At 45.8% G+C, this 13,098-nt stretch overlaps 2 protein-coding genes across 6 annotated transcripts in view; both read left to right on the forward strand.

The window, feature by feature from the left end:
* Positions 1-13,098, forward strand: part of LOC142244354 (cytoplasmic aconitate hydratase-like) — a 97,710-nt gene that overhangs the window by 83,058 nt on the left and 1,554 nt on the right. For all 3 annotated transcript variants that reach the window (XM_075316553.1, XM_075316570.1, XM_075316562.1), the window contains exons 14-20: positions 4,747-4,903; positions 5,178-5,302; positions 7,702-7,806; positions 9,929-10,071; positions 11,241-11,388; positions 11,487-11,609; positions 11,792-11,983. In XM_075316553.1, the coding sequence (XP_075172668.1) occupies positions 4,747-4,903; positions 5,178-5,302; positions 7,702-7,806; positions 9,929-10,071; positions 11,241-11,388; positions 11,487-11,609; positions 11,792-11,983 (993 nt within the window). The remainder of the gene's footprint in view (positions 1-4,746; positions 4,904-5,177; positions 5,303-7,701; positions 7,807-9,928; positions 10,072-11,240; positions 11,389-11,486; positions 11,610-11,791; positions 11,984-13,098) is intronic.
* The window catches only part of LOC142244368 (cytoplasmic aconitate hydratase), a 188,587-nt gene that overhangs the window by 83,054 nt on the left and 92,435 nt on the right, over positions 1-13,098 (forward strand). The gene's annotated exons all lie outside the window — the stretch shown is intronic.

A 13,098-nucleotide genomic window follows, 5' to 3' on the forward strand; every position in this document is an offset into this window, starting at 1 on the left:
ATCACACATACCTGTGACTGGCGCCCTATTTAAGCCTCATCTGTTTGCATCTATAGTAGGCAATCGTCCCCTCCATGAATGATAGGGTTATGAATGGCTGTTTCATCAGTGTTTTACACCTTTGCTACCACCGCATTTATGCTGCAGTTCATTGGTATTGACTCGCCCAGTGTTCGGAAGTAAGGTCACCCCTTTTCTGTGTTGTGGGATTTTTTTTTGTCTTTACTGTCCTTTTCAGTGAGTGTCCAGTATTTAGCCACAGTTTTATTTTTCTTTATCGTTCCTTTGGGAGACCCAGACAATGGGTGTTTAGCTTCTGCCTCCGGAGGACACACAAAGTACTACACTTAAAAGTGTAGCTCCTCCCTCTGAGCTTATACACCCCCTGATGAGCAGACTCAGCCAGTTTATCGCTTTGTGTTCAGGAGGCATACATCCACACATGCATTCTCATATGATTTTTTCCTTTTGGAACGAGATTGAAGAGTGGGGTCCACGTCTGGACCCCCGGCATGTCCCTTCTCACCCCACTGTGTCGGCGGTGTTGTAAGGTTGATTCCTAGGCTGGAGCCTTACATGCCGTGCTCCTTCACCATCCCTCCTGGGCTCTGGCTTGAAGTGGGAGCCAGCACGGTCTCCATGCTTGGCAAGAGACCGGTCTCCATCCGCAGCCCTTCAGGACCCTGCTGGACTGGAGCACTCATCCCCAGGGACATCCCCTTAGTAAGCAAGCTTAGTACCTGAGACGTTTAGTTTTCCGGGTCCCTGTACTTTATTGTTGTGGGAGAGTGTGCTGATTGTGTTTTCTGACATTTCCGGCGGGTTCTCTAGCTGTCGCCTGAGAACCGCGCCGTTGGTGCCTGCGCGCCGGCCGCGCCGCTCAAATTTAGACCCCGGCTTCGCCGGAGGCCTAGTTTCGGTTTCACTGACCTCGCCTGTCTCTCATGCAGAGGGACAGGCTCGGCTCCGCCCGGCGGCAGTTTTGCACAGGGGAGGGACACTCCCCACTGCTGTGTGTGTCCCCTCCCCTGTAGGTCTCTATGGCCCTCCAGTTCCCGCTCCTCAAGCAAGTCCCGCCCCCTCTCTTCGCTCCGGCGGCCATTTTTTCAGCGTACTCTCTGCATTGCAGCGCTGGTCTGCAGCATCTCTGCTGAGGTGCTGTGCTTGGGGGTCCGGGCTTCGGGATCTGGAGGGCACACAAGACCGCTCCAGCGGTCTGGTAAGCCACAACCGGTCTCCGGTTGTGGACCTCTGTTTATACTCTCCGGGGTTCATTCTCTGGCAGAGCCTCCACTCCAGCAGCATGTCTCACACGAGGAGCAAGGCTCCAAAGCTTTATTCAGTATGCACTGCATGTAAGCTCCTGCTGCCTGAACCGAGCATTTTCCCACATTGTGATGCCTGCTCTAACCTGGCGGTGCCTCAGCTGCTCCTGTGCCTGAACCTCCGGCTTGGGTAGCAACCTTTTCTAGGTCTATCTCCCAGTTTTTTGCTGACTCCATGGGACATCTGTCCAGGACTTTGCTGAACATGCATCAGCCCCCTTCACAGGCTGCCTCTGTGCTGCTAGGGGTCTCTCAGGACCGGAGCTCACAGAGGATTCATCATTTGGTCCCAGACCCCGTCCTCCTAAGAAGAGACGCAGGGTCTCCTCTCCTTCCTCGTCCCGCGGCTCTGATTCAGGAGCTGACTCGCAGGATGAGGAGGATGCCTTTACGGGGGGCTCGGAGGTTAACTCCATGTGCCCCATTGATCTGTCCGAAAGTGACTCAGATGTTAGTGATTTGATTGCTACCATTAATTCTGTACTGGATCTCAATCCGCCAGTATCAGAGGAGCAACCCTCTCTAGCAGAAAAGCACCAGTTTACCTCGCCTAAGAGAGTGAAGAGTGTGTTCGTTAACCACTCCAGTTTTCAGGCCGCTGTGGCCAAGCCCAGGGCCTGTCCTGACAAACGCTTCCCAAAGCGTGGTTCTGATGACCGCTTTCCCTTTCCACCTGAGGTGGTCAAGGAGTGGGCTCAGTCCCCAAAGGTAGACCCCCCCCCCGGTGTCTAGGCTCTCAGCCCGGACCGTTGTGTCGGTGGCTGATGGCACCTCCCTTAAGGATTCCACTGACCGCCAGATTGACCTTCTGGCCAAATCCGTATATGAAGCGGCGGGGGCCTCGTTCTCCCCGACTTTTGCAGCAGTGTGGGCTCTCAAAGCCATCTCTGCTTCTCTAGAGGGGATGCATTCCCTCGCCAGGGAATCTATGCCCGAAATGGTTACCTTAACTTCCCAAGCTTCAGCTTTTTCATCCTATGCCATGTCTGCCATGCTTGAGGCTTCTCACCGCACTGCGATGGCTTCGGCTAATTCCCTCGCTATCCGCAGGATCTTGTGGCTTCGAGAGTGGAAGGCAGATGCTTCTTCAAAGTACCACCTTGCTGGGCTCCCTTTTGCTGGGTCCCGCTTGTTCGGTGAACAGCTGGATGAAATCATTAAGGAAGCTACTGGTGGGAAGAGTACTTCCATGCCAGGAAACCTGTCCAGGGTAGGAATCAGTCGAGGTTTCGTTCCTTTCGTTCCTCCAACTGGTCGTCCTCTAAGCCCTCGGCCTTGTCCACTAACTCAGCCAAGGACCAGAAATCCAACTGGCGCCCAAAAGCGCGTCCACAGAAGACCGCAGGAGGTGCTGCCGCCAAGGCAGCCTCCTCGTGACTATCTGTCAGCGCCAGCAACGTCCTTAGTCGGTGGCAGGCTCTCCCACTTTGGCGACGCGTGGTTTCAACACGTCTCCGATCAGTGGGTGAGGGATATCATCTCCCACGGCTACAGGATAGAATTCTCTTCTAGCCCGCCAAACAGATTTTTTCTCTCAACTCCCCCCTGCTCCAAGGCCGCCGCCTTCTCGCAGGCCGTGGCATCCTTGCAGGCAAACTGAGTAATTGTACCGGTGCCCGCCCGGGAACGGTTCAGAGGTTTCTACTCAAATCTCTTCCTAGTTCCCAAAAAGGACGGTTCCTTCCGGCCCATCCTGGATCTCAAGCTTCTCAACAAGAATGTTCAGGTGCGGCACTTTCGCATGGAGTCCCTGCGATCAGTCATTGCTTCAATGACCCAAGGGGATTTCCTGGCATCCATCGACATCAGAGATGCCTATCTACATGTGCCAATTGCAGTTTCACACCAGCGTTGGCTACGTTTTGCAATCGGAGAAGATCATTTCCAATTCGTGGCTCTCCCTTTCGGGTTGGCCACAGCTCCTCGGGTATTCACCAAGGTCATGGCAGCAGTGATTGCGGTCCTGCACCTACAGGGGTTGGCAGAGATTCCTTACCTGGACGACCTTCTAGTCAAGGCTTCATCCAGCGCGGACTGTCAGTGGAGTGTCTCGCTCACTCTTGCCACTCTAGCCCAATTCGGGTGGCTTGTCAATCTCCCCAAATCTACTCTGACTCCGACCCAGAGTCTCACGTACCTAGGGATGCAGTTTGAGACTTTGCCGGCACTTGTGAAGTTGCCCTTAGTCAAACAGCAGTCCCTCCAACTGGTGGTGCGCTCTCTACTGAGGCCCCGCTGTTATTCCCTCAGGCGCCTGATGCAGGTGCTGGGTCAAATGGTGGCGTCAATGGAGGCTGTTCCCTTTGCCCAGTTCCATCTGCGTCCCCTGCAGCTGGATATTCTCCGCTGTTGGGACAAGCGGCCTTCCTCCTTGCACAGGTTAGTGGCTCTGTCGCCACAGACCAGGAGCTCTCTTCAGTGGTGGCTTCGGCCCCTCTCTCTGTCCCAGGGGCGCTCCTTCCTGGCCCCGTCCTGGGTGATCCTCACCACGGATGCCAGTCTATCTGGCTGGGGAGCGGTATGTCTCCACCACAGAGCGCAGGGCACTTGGACTCCGTCCGAGTCAGCCCTTTCAATCAATGTGCTGGAAACCAGAGCTGTGCTTCTGGCTCTCCTGGCTTTTCACCACCTGTTGGCGGGCAGGCACATCCGAGTCCAATCAGACAACGCGACATTGGTTGCCTACATCAATCACCAAGGCAGGACACGCAGCCGCCTGGCAATGTTGGAGGTACAACGCATCCTTCAATGGGCGGAGGACTCCAAGTCCACCATATCCGCAGTCCACATCCCAGGCGTGGAAAACTGGGAGGCAGATTATCTCAGCCGTCAAACCGTGGACAGTGGCGAGTGGTCCCTGCACCCGGCAGTGTTTGTCAATCTGCCGCAAATGGGGCACTCCGGACGTGGACCTAATGGCATCCCTTCACAGCAACAAGTTCCGGTTTATGTGGCTCGCTCCCACGATCCTCCTCCCAGCAGCTCAGAGTGGATTGCAAATCAGAGAGTAAGCCTGCAGAGGGGGAAACTATTGACCATGCAGGCAGGAGATTATATATATATATATATATATATATATATATATATATATATATATATATATATATATATATATATATATATATATATATATATATATATATATATATATATATATATATATATATATATATATATATATATATATATATATATATATATATATATATATATATATATATATATATATATATATATATAATTTATAATATATATTATATAATATATATATAGTGAAGTTACTTGAAAGTACGGTTACCCTTAAGGTAAAGCTAGTCCATGTTATTTATGTTTCTTAGTGACAAGTTGTTATGACATGAGATTTGACCATTGCTGTAATGAGTATGGTAAATAGTTACGGCTAACATTGCTTTGTCTGTAGGGAGATCTGGTTGCTGTTGGTGTGTTATCTGGTAATAGAAATTTTGAAGGTCGTGTTCATCCAAATACACGGGCAAACTACTTGGCCTCCCCACCTCTTGTCATTGCCTATGCCATAGCTGGAACCATCAGGATTGACTTTGAGGCAGAACCCCTGGGTAAGCCCTGCCAATCTAACTTTTGTTGTGCTTCATTGCTATTTTAATGCTTCATATTATCTTTTGGCAAAACGTTTCTTATGGAGGCTTTGAAGGAGATAAATATAAATGAATAAAATAAAAATTGTGTGAAATTGGAAACCTTCCAATCTGAAGTGTCTTCAAGAACCCGACACAAAGTTGTTTTTTTCCCACCATTTATATTGCATTTTTTTTTCCAGGTGGAGGATGATTTTTCCTTCTTTTCTGAGCTTTTCTTTTCCTAACTTCCCAGGTGTGAATGCTGATGGCAAGCCGGTGTTCTTAAGGGATATCTGGCCCACGAGGGATGAAATCCAGGCTGTGGAGCGGAAGTGTGTGATCCCTGGGATGTTCAAAGAGGTCTATGAAAAGATTGAGGTATGACACCTTTTTGGGCATGGATAGTCATTTTTATTAGTGCAGCCGGGCTATGATGAAGTGTCTGCAGTGCTTCTAATCTTAGACATAAACTAATAATTGTGAATGAACATGGTTTAAAACACTAATTTCATAATTCTCTTGCAGTGTAAACAGGCTGACGATCACCAAAAAAGATTATTATTCTCAGTGTTGCACTCTGCCGTGAGCAATAGTAGCCTATGTGTACTGAGCGATGCAGTTGCACATCCGGTGTTTGTCGTCAGGCACAATCTGACGAAATGCGGTAGAAACGGATCCGGTGCCGGATGCATTTTTTCCCCATAGTCTTGTCTTGGCACCGGATTGTGCCGCATGGTGTTGCGTTTGATCCTGCGTGCGCCAGATCCGACAAAATTTGTCTGTGTGGCTGCCAGACAGGACGAACCATGTACGGCCTCTTTCACACATCACTTTTTGCCATCATGCACCGTCCGGCGTTTTTTTGGCAAAAAAAAAAATGGATCCTGCGCCGGATCAGTTTTCCCTCAGTGTTGTTCTTGAGCCGGATTGTGCCACATGGCCTTGTGTTTTGATACGGCATGCGACGGATCCGGTGAAATTTGTCTGTGCGTCCGCCGAAAGCAGCGCACAATGCAACGTTTTTTTGTGACTGTAAAAAAAAAAAAAGGATTGCGTCGGATCCGCCACAGTCCGTTTTTTTATAATGGAAGCCTATGGGCGCCGGATCCGTTGTCATCTGTAAAAAAACGGAATCAGGTGACGGATGCCCAGAATATATGTAAATTCATTTCTGGAAAGAAAAAAAAAAATCTCCGGAAGGGGAAAAATGAGGCCGATCTGTTTTTTTTGCTCGATCAGGCACATCAGTTTTGTCACAATCTCCTACGGATCCGTCGCATCAGGCCCAAACTGGATTGTGCCTGAAGAAAAAAAAAAAAGTGTGAAAATTGTACAGTTTTCTTGTGAACGGCAAAAAATACGGACAGGGACGGACTTGGCGCCGTCCGGCGTGTTGTATAATGGAAGCCTATGGGCGCCGGAACCCGTCGTAATGCTGCAAAATGCAATACAGCGACGGATTCAGTTTTTGTAAACTGAGCATGCTCAGTATCACAATGGATCCGTCGAAAAACTGATGGGAAAAAAACTGATGCGACAGATTCGTCGCATCAGTTTTTTCAACGGATTGTGCCTGACTGCAAAAAACTGTGTGAAAGCAGCCTAAATGCACATCGCTTACTGTATTCTGCCTAAAGGCTATTGCTCACGATCATGATTGCAGATAGCACAATTAAAATCTTAATCTTATTCCACTCCACTATTTAAGGCCAGATGCACTCATCCGTGTTTGACTATTAGGGCTCTTCTCCACTTGCGATTTCTATGTGCGAGTGTGATCAGATAGAAAATCGGATCGCACTCACACCAGTGTTAATCAATGAGGCCGTGTCCTCTTGCTAAATGTTTTACGGCACATCTCGTGCTCTCGGTGAATTCGCAGCATGCTGCAATTTCAGAGTCTCAGCTCTCGCACCCCCATGCAATCCTATGGGAGCCAGAAAAAAAATCAGAATCCGGGTGGCATGCGCATGTCCTACAGATGGCATACACATGTCACACGGATCCTTGACACTTGCATACCGCGTCAGAATGGCTACCGGAGGAAACTCCAGTAATACCAGGCCTGGCCGCGGTTACATGCACTGAACTACAGAGCTGTCACCTGAGCTCCAGAGTGCAGCCTGAACAGCGAGTGCCGAGTGATTGATTCCTCGGCGATTGCAGTTCAGTTCAGCACAGCTGCAAACAGAGCAGGCTGATCTCTGGAGCTCAGGAGACAGATCCGGGGTTCTGTGCGGGTAACCGCGGCCAGGCCTGGTATTACTGGAGATTCCTCCGGTAGCCAGTCTGACGCGGTATGCATAAACACTCACATAGCACTCGCATGATGCTTACATGTCATACGGATGCTATGTGAGGAAAAAAAACACACACCGTATGCAGACCACACGCAGGACATACACAGGACACTCGACTCACATTTGTAGCAGAGTGTCGCTGTGAATTTGTAAACGCAAGTGGAGAAGTGCACAGATCCGGCCGCATGTCTTTTATCTGAACAGTAGAGACTTATTAGACATATATAAGGCTGTCACATTCTGGTCAGGAGACCCGCAGATAGTCTGTACTCTGACGGCAAAACAGGGATTTTTTTTTAATTACACTGAAGGGGAATTAAGCAAATAATCCTTCATGTTGACCAAGCTAAAGGTAGCTAAAAGTTCTCCGAAGTGTGAGTCACTTTAATATTAGTTTGATCTTGAATTCACCTAGTATAGTGTAAGGGGATTCATCCTCCGTTTGAGTAATTTGTGCATATTCTGTTTATTTTGCAGAAAGTCAATGAGAGCTGGAATAACCTGAAGGCGCCTACTGAAAAGTTATATCCTTGGGATCAAAATTCAACGTATATCAAATCCCCACCTTTCTTTGATGAGTTGGTACGTATAACTTTTAGTACAGGTATGGGTTTTCTTACTGATTAATTTGAAATATAAGTGATTAGAGGTTAGGTAATATTATGTATAATAGAATGGTATAATTGCACTGATTGGTAGAAAAAACTGACACAACTAATAAGAGCCTGTGTTCAGTGCTATGGGATATGATGGCGTTGTATGAAAACAGGCTTCAAGCTGAAGCCCATCAATGCTGTAGACTTTGCTACATTCTATATAACAAAAGGAAGTTTGGCCAAGAAGAGGTCTTCCTATCAAAAGGTGATGGAATATCGCTGGAATATGCCATTTGCTTGATTGGGGGCAACCTGACTTTTGTGACTCTTACTGATCCAAAGATTAATCCTTATCTACTGCCACCTTAGATTATAATGAGGCAATCTGAGCTGCTGCCTGCTCCCCTGGTGAAGCCTTCCTGGAACTACATTGCCGGCAATCCAGAACGGCAGTGCAGCTCCAGGGAAGCTCGTTATGCCGTTGCGATGAAGTCATCAGCCGGCAGCAGCATGCACATGCTGGCATCAAAATGACGTGGAGCTTCAGGGAGAAAGACTGAGGAGGTGTTTGTTTTTTTGTTTGTTTTTTTTTTTTTTGTTTTGTTGCTATCGTGCTCAGGTACTCATAACGAGCATTTTGAAGCTCTGATGGTCTTGACTTGACAGAGTATGGAAGTATCTGGGTAACTTTAAACATTTTTCCAGAAGATTTTCCAGAAAAATGCTCGAGTTCCCCATAGACTTCCATCAAACTCTGTACACGAGTCAAACCGGTCTGCGCATCAAATTGCTTGTTACAAGTACCTGAGCACCCGCGCATGATAGTGCTTGCTCATCGCTAATAAGGCTCATGATGTATATAGGAGGCTGTGGGGGTGCATATTGTGTCTATAGGAGGGCTGTGTGAAGGCTTATACTGTATATAAGGGGTGTTAACATACTTAACCTTTTCTTATCCTGGGGGACATTCCATAAATTCTGTTATGCTCCTTTGTCCCCTCGCAGGGGACATCAATAATTTATACGCATTTTACTGTCCTAGGTCGCGTCTAGCGGGCCACTGAGTGGAAAGTCCCTTTTCTAAGCATAGCAGGCAGGACTTCGCGCATAGTACTATTAGCATTTCAATATGCAGAACAGGACATTTTATTAGATAGGAATAAGTTAATTCTGCTCAATATTAAGTGATACAATTCATATAAAATTATAATGAACGTTAATATTGAGAAGAATGAATTTCAGCTTTTTGGTTGTGCCCTGTTACATGATCTGTCTCAACGGGGTCATGTCACATCTCACATCAGGGCTGGGGAGCAATGGGACATTCTAAACCCTCGATCATTGGCGCTGGAAACAACCAAACTTCTTCCAAACTAAAAGCTGTATCCGCCACTCCAGCGCTGACAGCATCTGCTTTCTTGGGGCTTGCATACAATAGGCACGTGAGTGCTGCAGCCAAAAAAAAATTGCGTCTGCTTCACTCTTACTTGTGTCGTGGAAATCCCCTATTAATCATAAAATGAGGGCATTTCCTAGTTATATACTATCGTTTTGAGATTGTAGCAATTACATTTAAAGGTGTTTTCCAAACTTAAATCCTTCGTGCAGTTCAACAGTGTTTTACATTTTGTTTTTTGATATTATGGGGAATAGCTTAAAGGGAATCTGTCACCATGTTTTTACCACCTAATCTGAGAGCAGCATAATGTAGGTGCAGAAATCCTGATTCCAGCCGTGTCACTTGGTTATTTAGTGTAGTTTTGATAAAATCACTGATTAATAAGCAGTAGATTATAACTAGAGGACTCCTTGGCGTGCAGTCAGGTAGTCCAGCATATTCATGAGCTCTGTAACTGCTAGATCTGCAGCAGAGAAAACATTGATTTTATCAAAATGACAGCAAACCGCTCAGTAACTGACATATCACTAGAATAGGGTCTCTATCTACCTTATGCTCCTCTCAAAAGGGGGAGCAAAAAACTGGTTATAGTGTCAGTTTAAAGTATAAGTCCCAATATTTTAGATACCCATGCAAAAATGTTTTGATACTTAGTACCTTTTATCTGAAAGACAACTATTCAACTGAGAACTATCTGTGTTTTCACTAGACAATGGAGCTTGTACCTTCAAAACCAATCACTGATGCTTATGTTCTCCTAAACCTGGGTGACTCCGTTACTACTGACCACATTTCACCTGCTGGAAACATTGCGAGGAACAGCCCTGCAGCCCGATACCTAACTAACAAAGGGTAAGCTTAACAATCTGTATAAAAGCATCAATGGAAGTTCTGAAAAGCTCCATAATGGGACCACTGTATCTGGCTTAGGAATCACCATTTGTTTGTCTACTACTAGTAATAATAATTTATCAACGCCTTCTAATATGGTGCTAGAGAATGATGTTATCAATAGCATGGATGGCAAGAACAACAAACCAATTTTGAAACCAATCAAGCCAGACATGTCCCTCGAAGCAAGGATCACCAAGCTATGACTTGTCTACTTTGGACAAATCATTCGAAGAGAGCAAAAACTGGAGAAGGACATCTTGGATGGAAGTATAGAAAGAACAAGGCGAAGAGGAAGACCAACAACCCGATGGCTTTATCCAATCAAGATAATGGTGGCGAAGACCCTAGTGAACTTGTCTAGGCTTGCATGTGATCGATCTGCCTGCAGAGCATTCATCCATGAAGTCGCCATGGCTCGAGATCCAGCTGAAAGCTGTTCAGTAATAATCAGTGGAAAGATTGGAAATGAATGACTTGACATGCAGAAGAGGCTAACCTAATTATAGCCTAATGACTAATTATTTTCCTGTGGATGTTTAAATTGTTTCACAGGTTGAGTTAACCTTTTATACTAATTCCATATTAAGGCATATACACATAATCGAGGGACACCATGTTGAAGACCCCAAGTAACCATCGTAAAGAAATACTGGAGAGCGTGATTCTCAGGTGAACCAAGCTCTAGTAGAATTCACTTGGCATTTTCTACATTTGCACTTCTTGAGGACTTATTAGTTGATTTAGGTCTATAATATCAATCAAATCCCAGATGGATCAGCATTTCACAAGACATTTTAGATCAGCAGGGTCTCCTTTAATGGACAATGCTTTAAATCTTGTTGTAGTACTCTGTAGTCCTTTTGGTCCTGTTGGTAGCTTGTCATCAGACTTTTGATAGGATCTAGTGATCTAACCGTAATCTGTCAGTCAGATAAAATCCAATTTGATTACGTGTCATTCAATTGGGTAAGTACCAAAGGCTGAATCTCCCTACATTGCGCCTCATGTTAAAAACTTATGTAGTATGATGGTTTTCAGCAAATGGTCACTAAGCCTTCAACTGTTTGGTCTATTTGGCCCACTTAAGCTGTGGTATAACTTAGTTGATCATCGTATCTTTTTCATAGTTTAACACCAAGAGAGTTCAATTCTTATGGTTCTCGGCGGGGTAACGATGCAGTCATGGCAAGAGGAACATTCGCCAACATTCGCTTGTTCAACAAGTTCATCAACAAACAGGCCCCATTAACCATACACTTTCCATCCAATGAAACAGTAAGTGGATGCCCAACACACTGTTAGCATAAAGTAACATGTAAATAATCTCTGTGGGATGTGTGAACAATGACATAACAATGTTTGTTTTTCTATAGCTTGATATTTTCGATGCAGCTGAAAGATATATGCAGGCTGGGCAGAACTTAATAATTCTTACTGGCAAGGAATATGGGTCTGGAAGCTCCAGAGACTGGGCAGCAAAAGGTCCCTTCCTCCAGGTATGTCTCATCTAGAAAATGCTGCTGCCGGTGAATATTTGTGTCTTTCCTTCTTTTTGGAAGATTGATGATGTGGTCAGCAATGTGTAGCCACTTTCTTCATGCATTTTACAATGAACCCTTTACCCATAGCCTCCCCTTGGTTATATTAAGGATCAAAAACTATTTCCCTTCTCCCACAGGGAATCAAGGCTGTCCTCGCTGAAAGCTATGAACGTATCCATCGCAGTAACCTTGTAGGGATGGGAATTATTCCTCTGCAGTATTTACCTGGAGAAAATGCAGAAGCTTTGGGTCTTACTGGGCAAGAGCGTTACACCATTCTCATTCCTGAAGAGAAGGACCTCCAGCCAGGCATGACTATAGAAGTCAAGGTAAAAAGACTTGTAAGCTTGCAAGGATGTGGAGTTGCCAGTATGGATACATTTTTTAATAGGTTGCCCCTTCCTTGCTGCACATTTCAAGCCTTTATATGGTCTCCCTTCTGCTTCCTGTTGACAATGCCTATTATGAACTGTAAAACTGCAAGGTGTGTGTCTCTATGTGCATGTAGTATGTCTATAGGCTTGAACACCAAACTTGTTTGGCTGAGGGTACGCTTACACGAGCGACAAAAACAGACAAGAGCAATGCGAGAAATTCTCGCATTACACTCGGACAAATGTTATTCTATGAGTGCGAGCGGTTGGCCAGCTTTTCTCACATCCAGAATCTGGATGCGAGAAAAGCGGCAGCATGCTGCGTATTCATGCGTAAAACGTCCGAGAATCGCCAATACCAGTCTATGGGTGCGAGAAAAAAACGGACGTCAAACGGACCATCCTAGTGACATCCGTTTTTATGGATAGAATTGTATTATGTAACATAGAACACTGTAAATGTTCCTGTAATTGGCTGTAAATGACTAATAGCTGCTGAATAAAAAACGGACTGCACACGGACAGCATACTGACAGCACACTGAGAGCACACTGATGACAAGTGAGAAAAATTCGTCCGACTCTCGCAAACGAGAATGGGACCGTTTTTTAATACATTCGTGCGAGTGCAGCCTAATAGGCGCACCTGCTTGCCACTTTTGTCGCGCTGTATTGCCGTTTTCAGAAATGCCCAATATATCAAAATATAAAATCAATCTGATTGGTACAAGACGTGGCGAGAAAAAAAAAATTCCAAACGCCAAACTTACTTTTTTTTTTTTGGGCACCGCAAAAATGTTTTAAAATGCAATAACAGGCGATGGAAACATCGCATATACACAAAAATGGCAGAATTAAAAATGTCAGCACAAAATGCAAAAAGTAAGCAGTCACTGAGCCTCAGATCCTGAAAAATGAGAGCGCTACGGGTCTCAGAAAATCATAAACTCCAATATGTGACAAAAAAAATGCCTAAATTACTGGGATCTGTTGAGGCATTCCAGAGTTCAAACCTCATAAAGTGACACTGGTCAGATTTGTAAAAATTGGCCTGGTCAGGAAGGTGAAGCA

This window comes from Anomaloglossus baeobatrachus, chromosome 1 (genome assembly GCF_048569485.1).
Source record: "Anomaloglossus baeobatrachus isolate aAnoBae1 chromosome 1, aAnoBae1.hap1, whole genome shotgun sequence".
NCBI lineage: Eukaryota > Metazoa > Chordata > Amphibia > Anura > Aromobatidae > Anomaloglossus > Anomaloglossus baeobatrachus.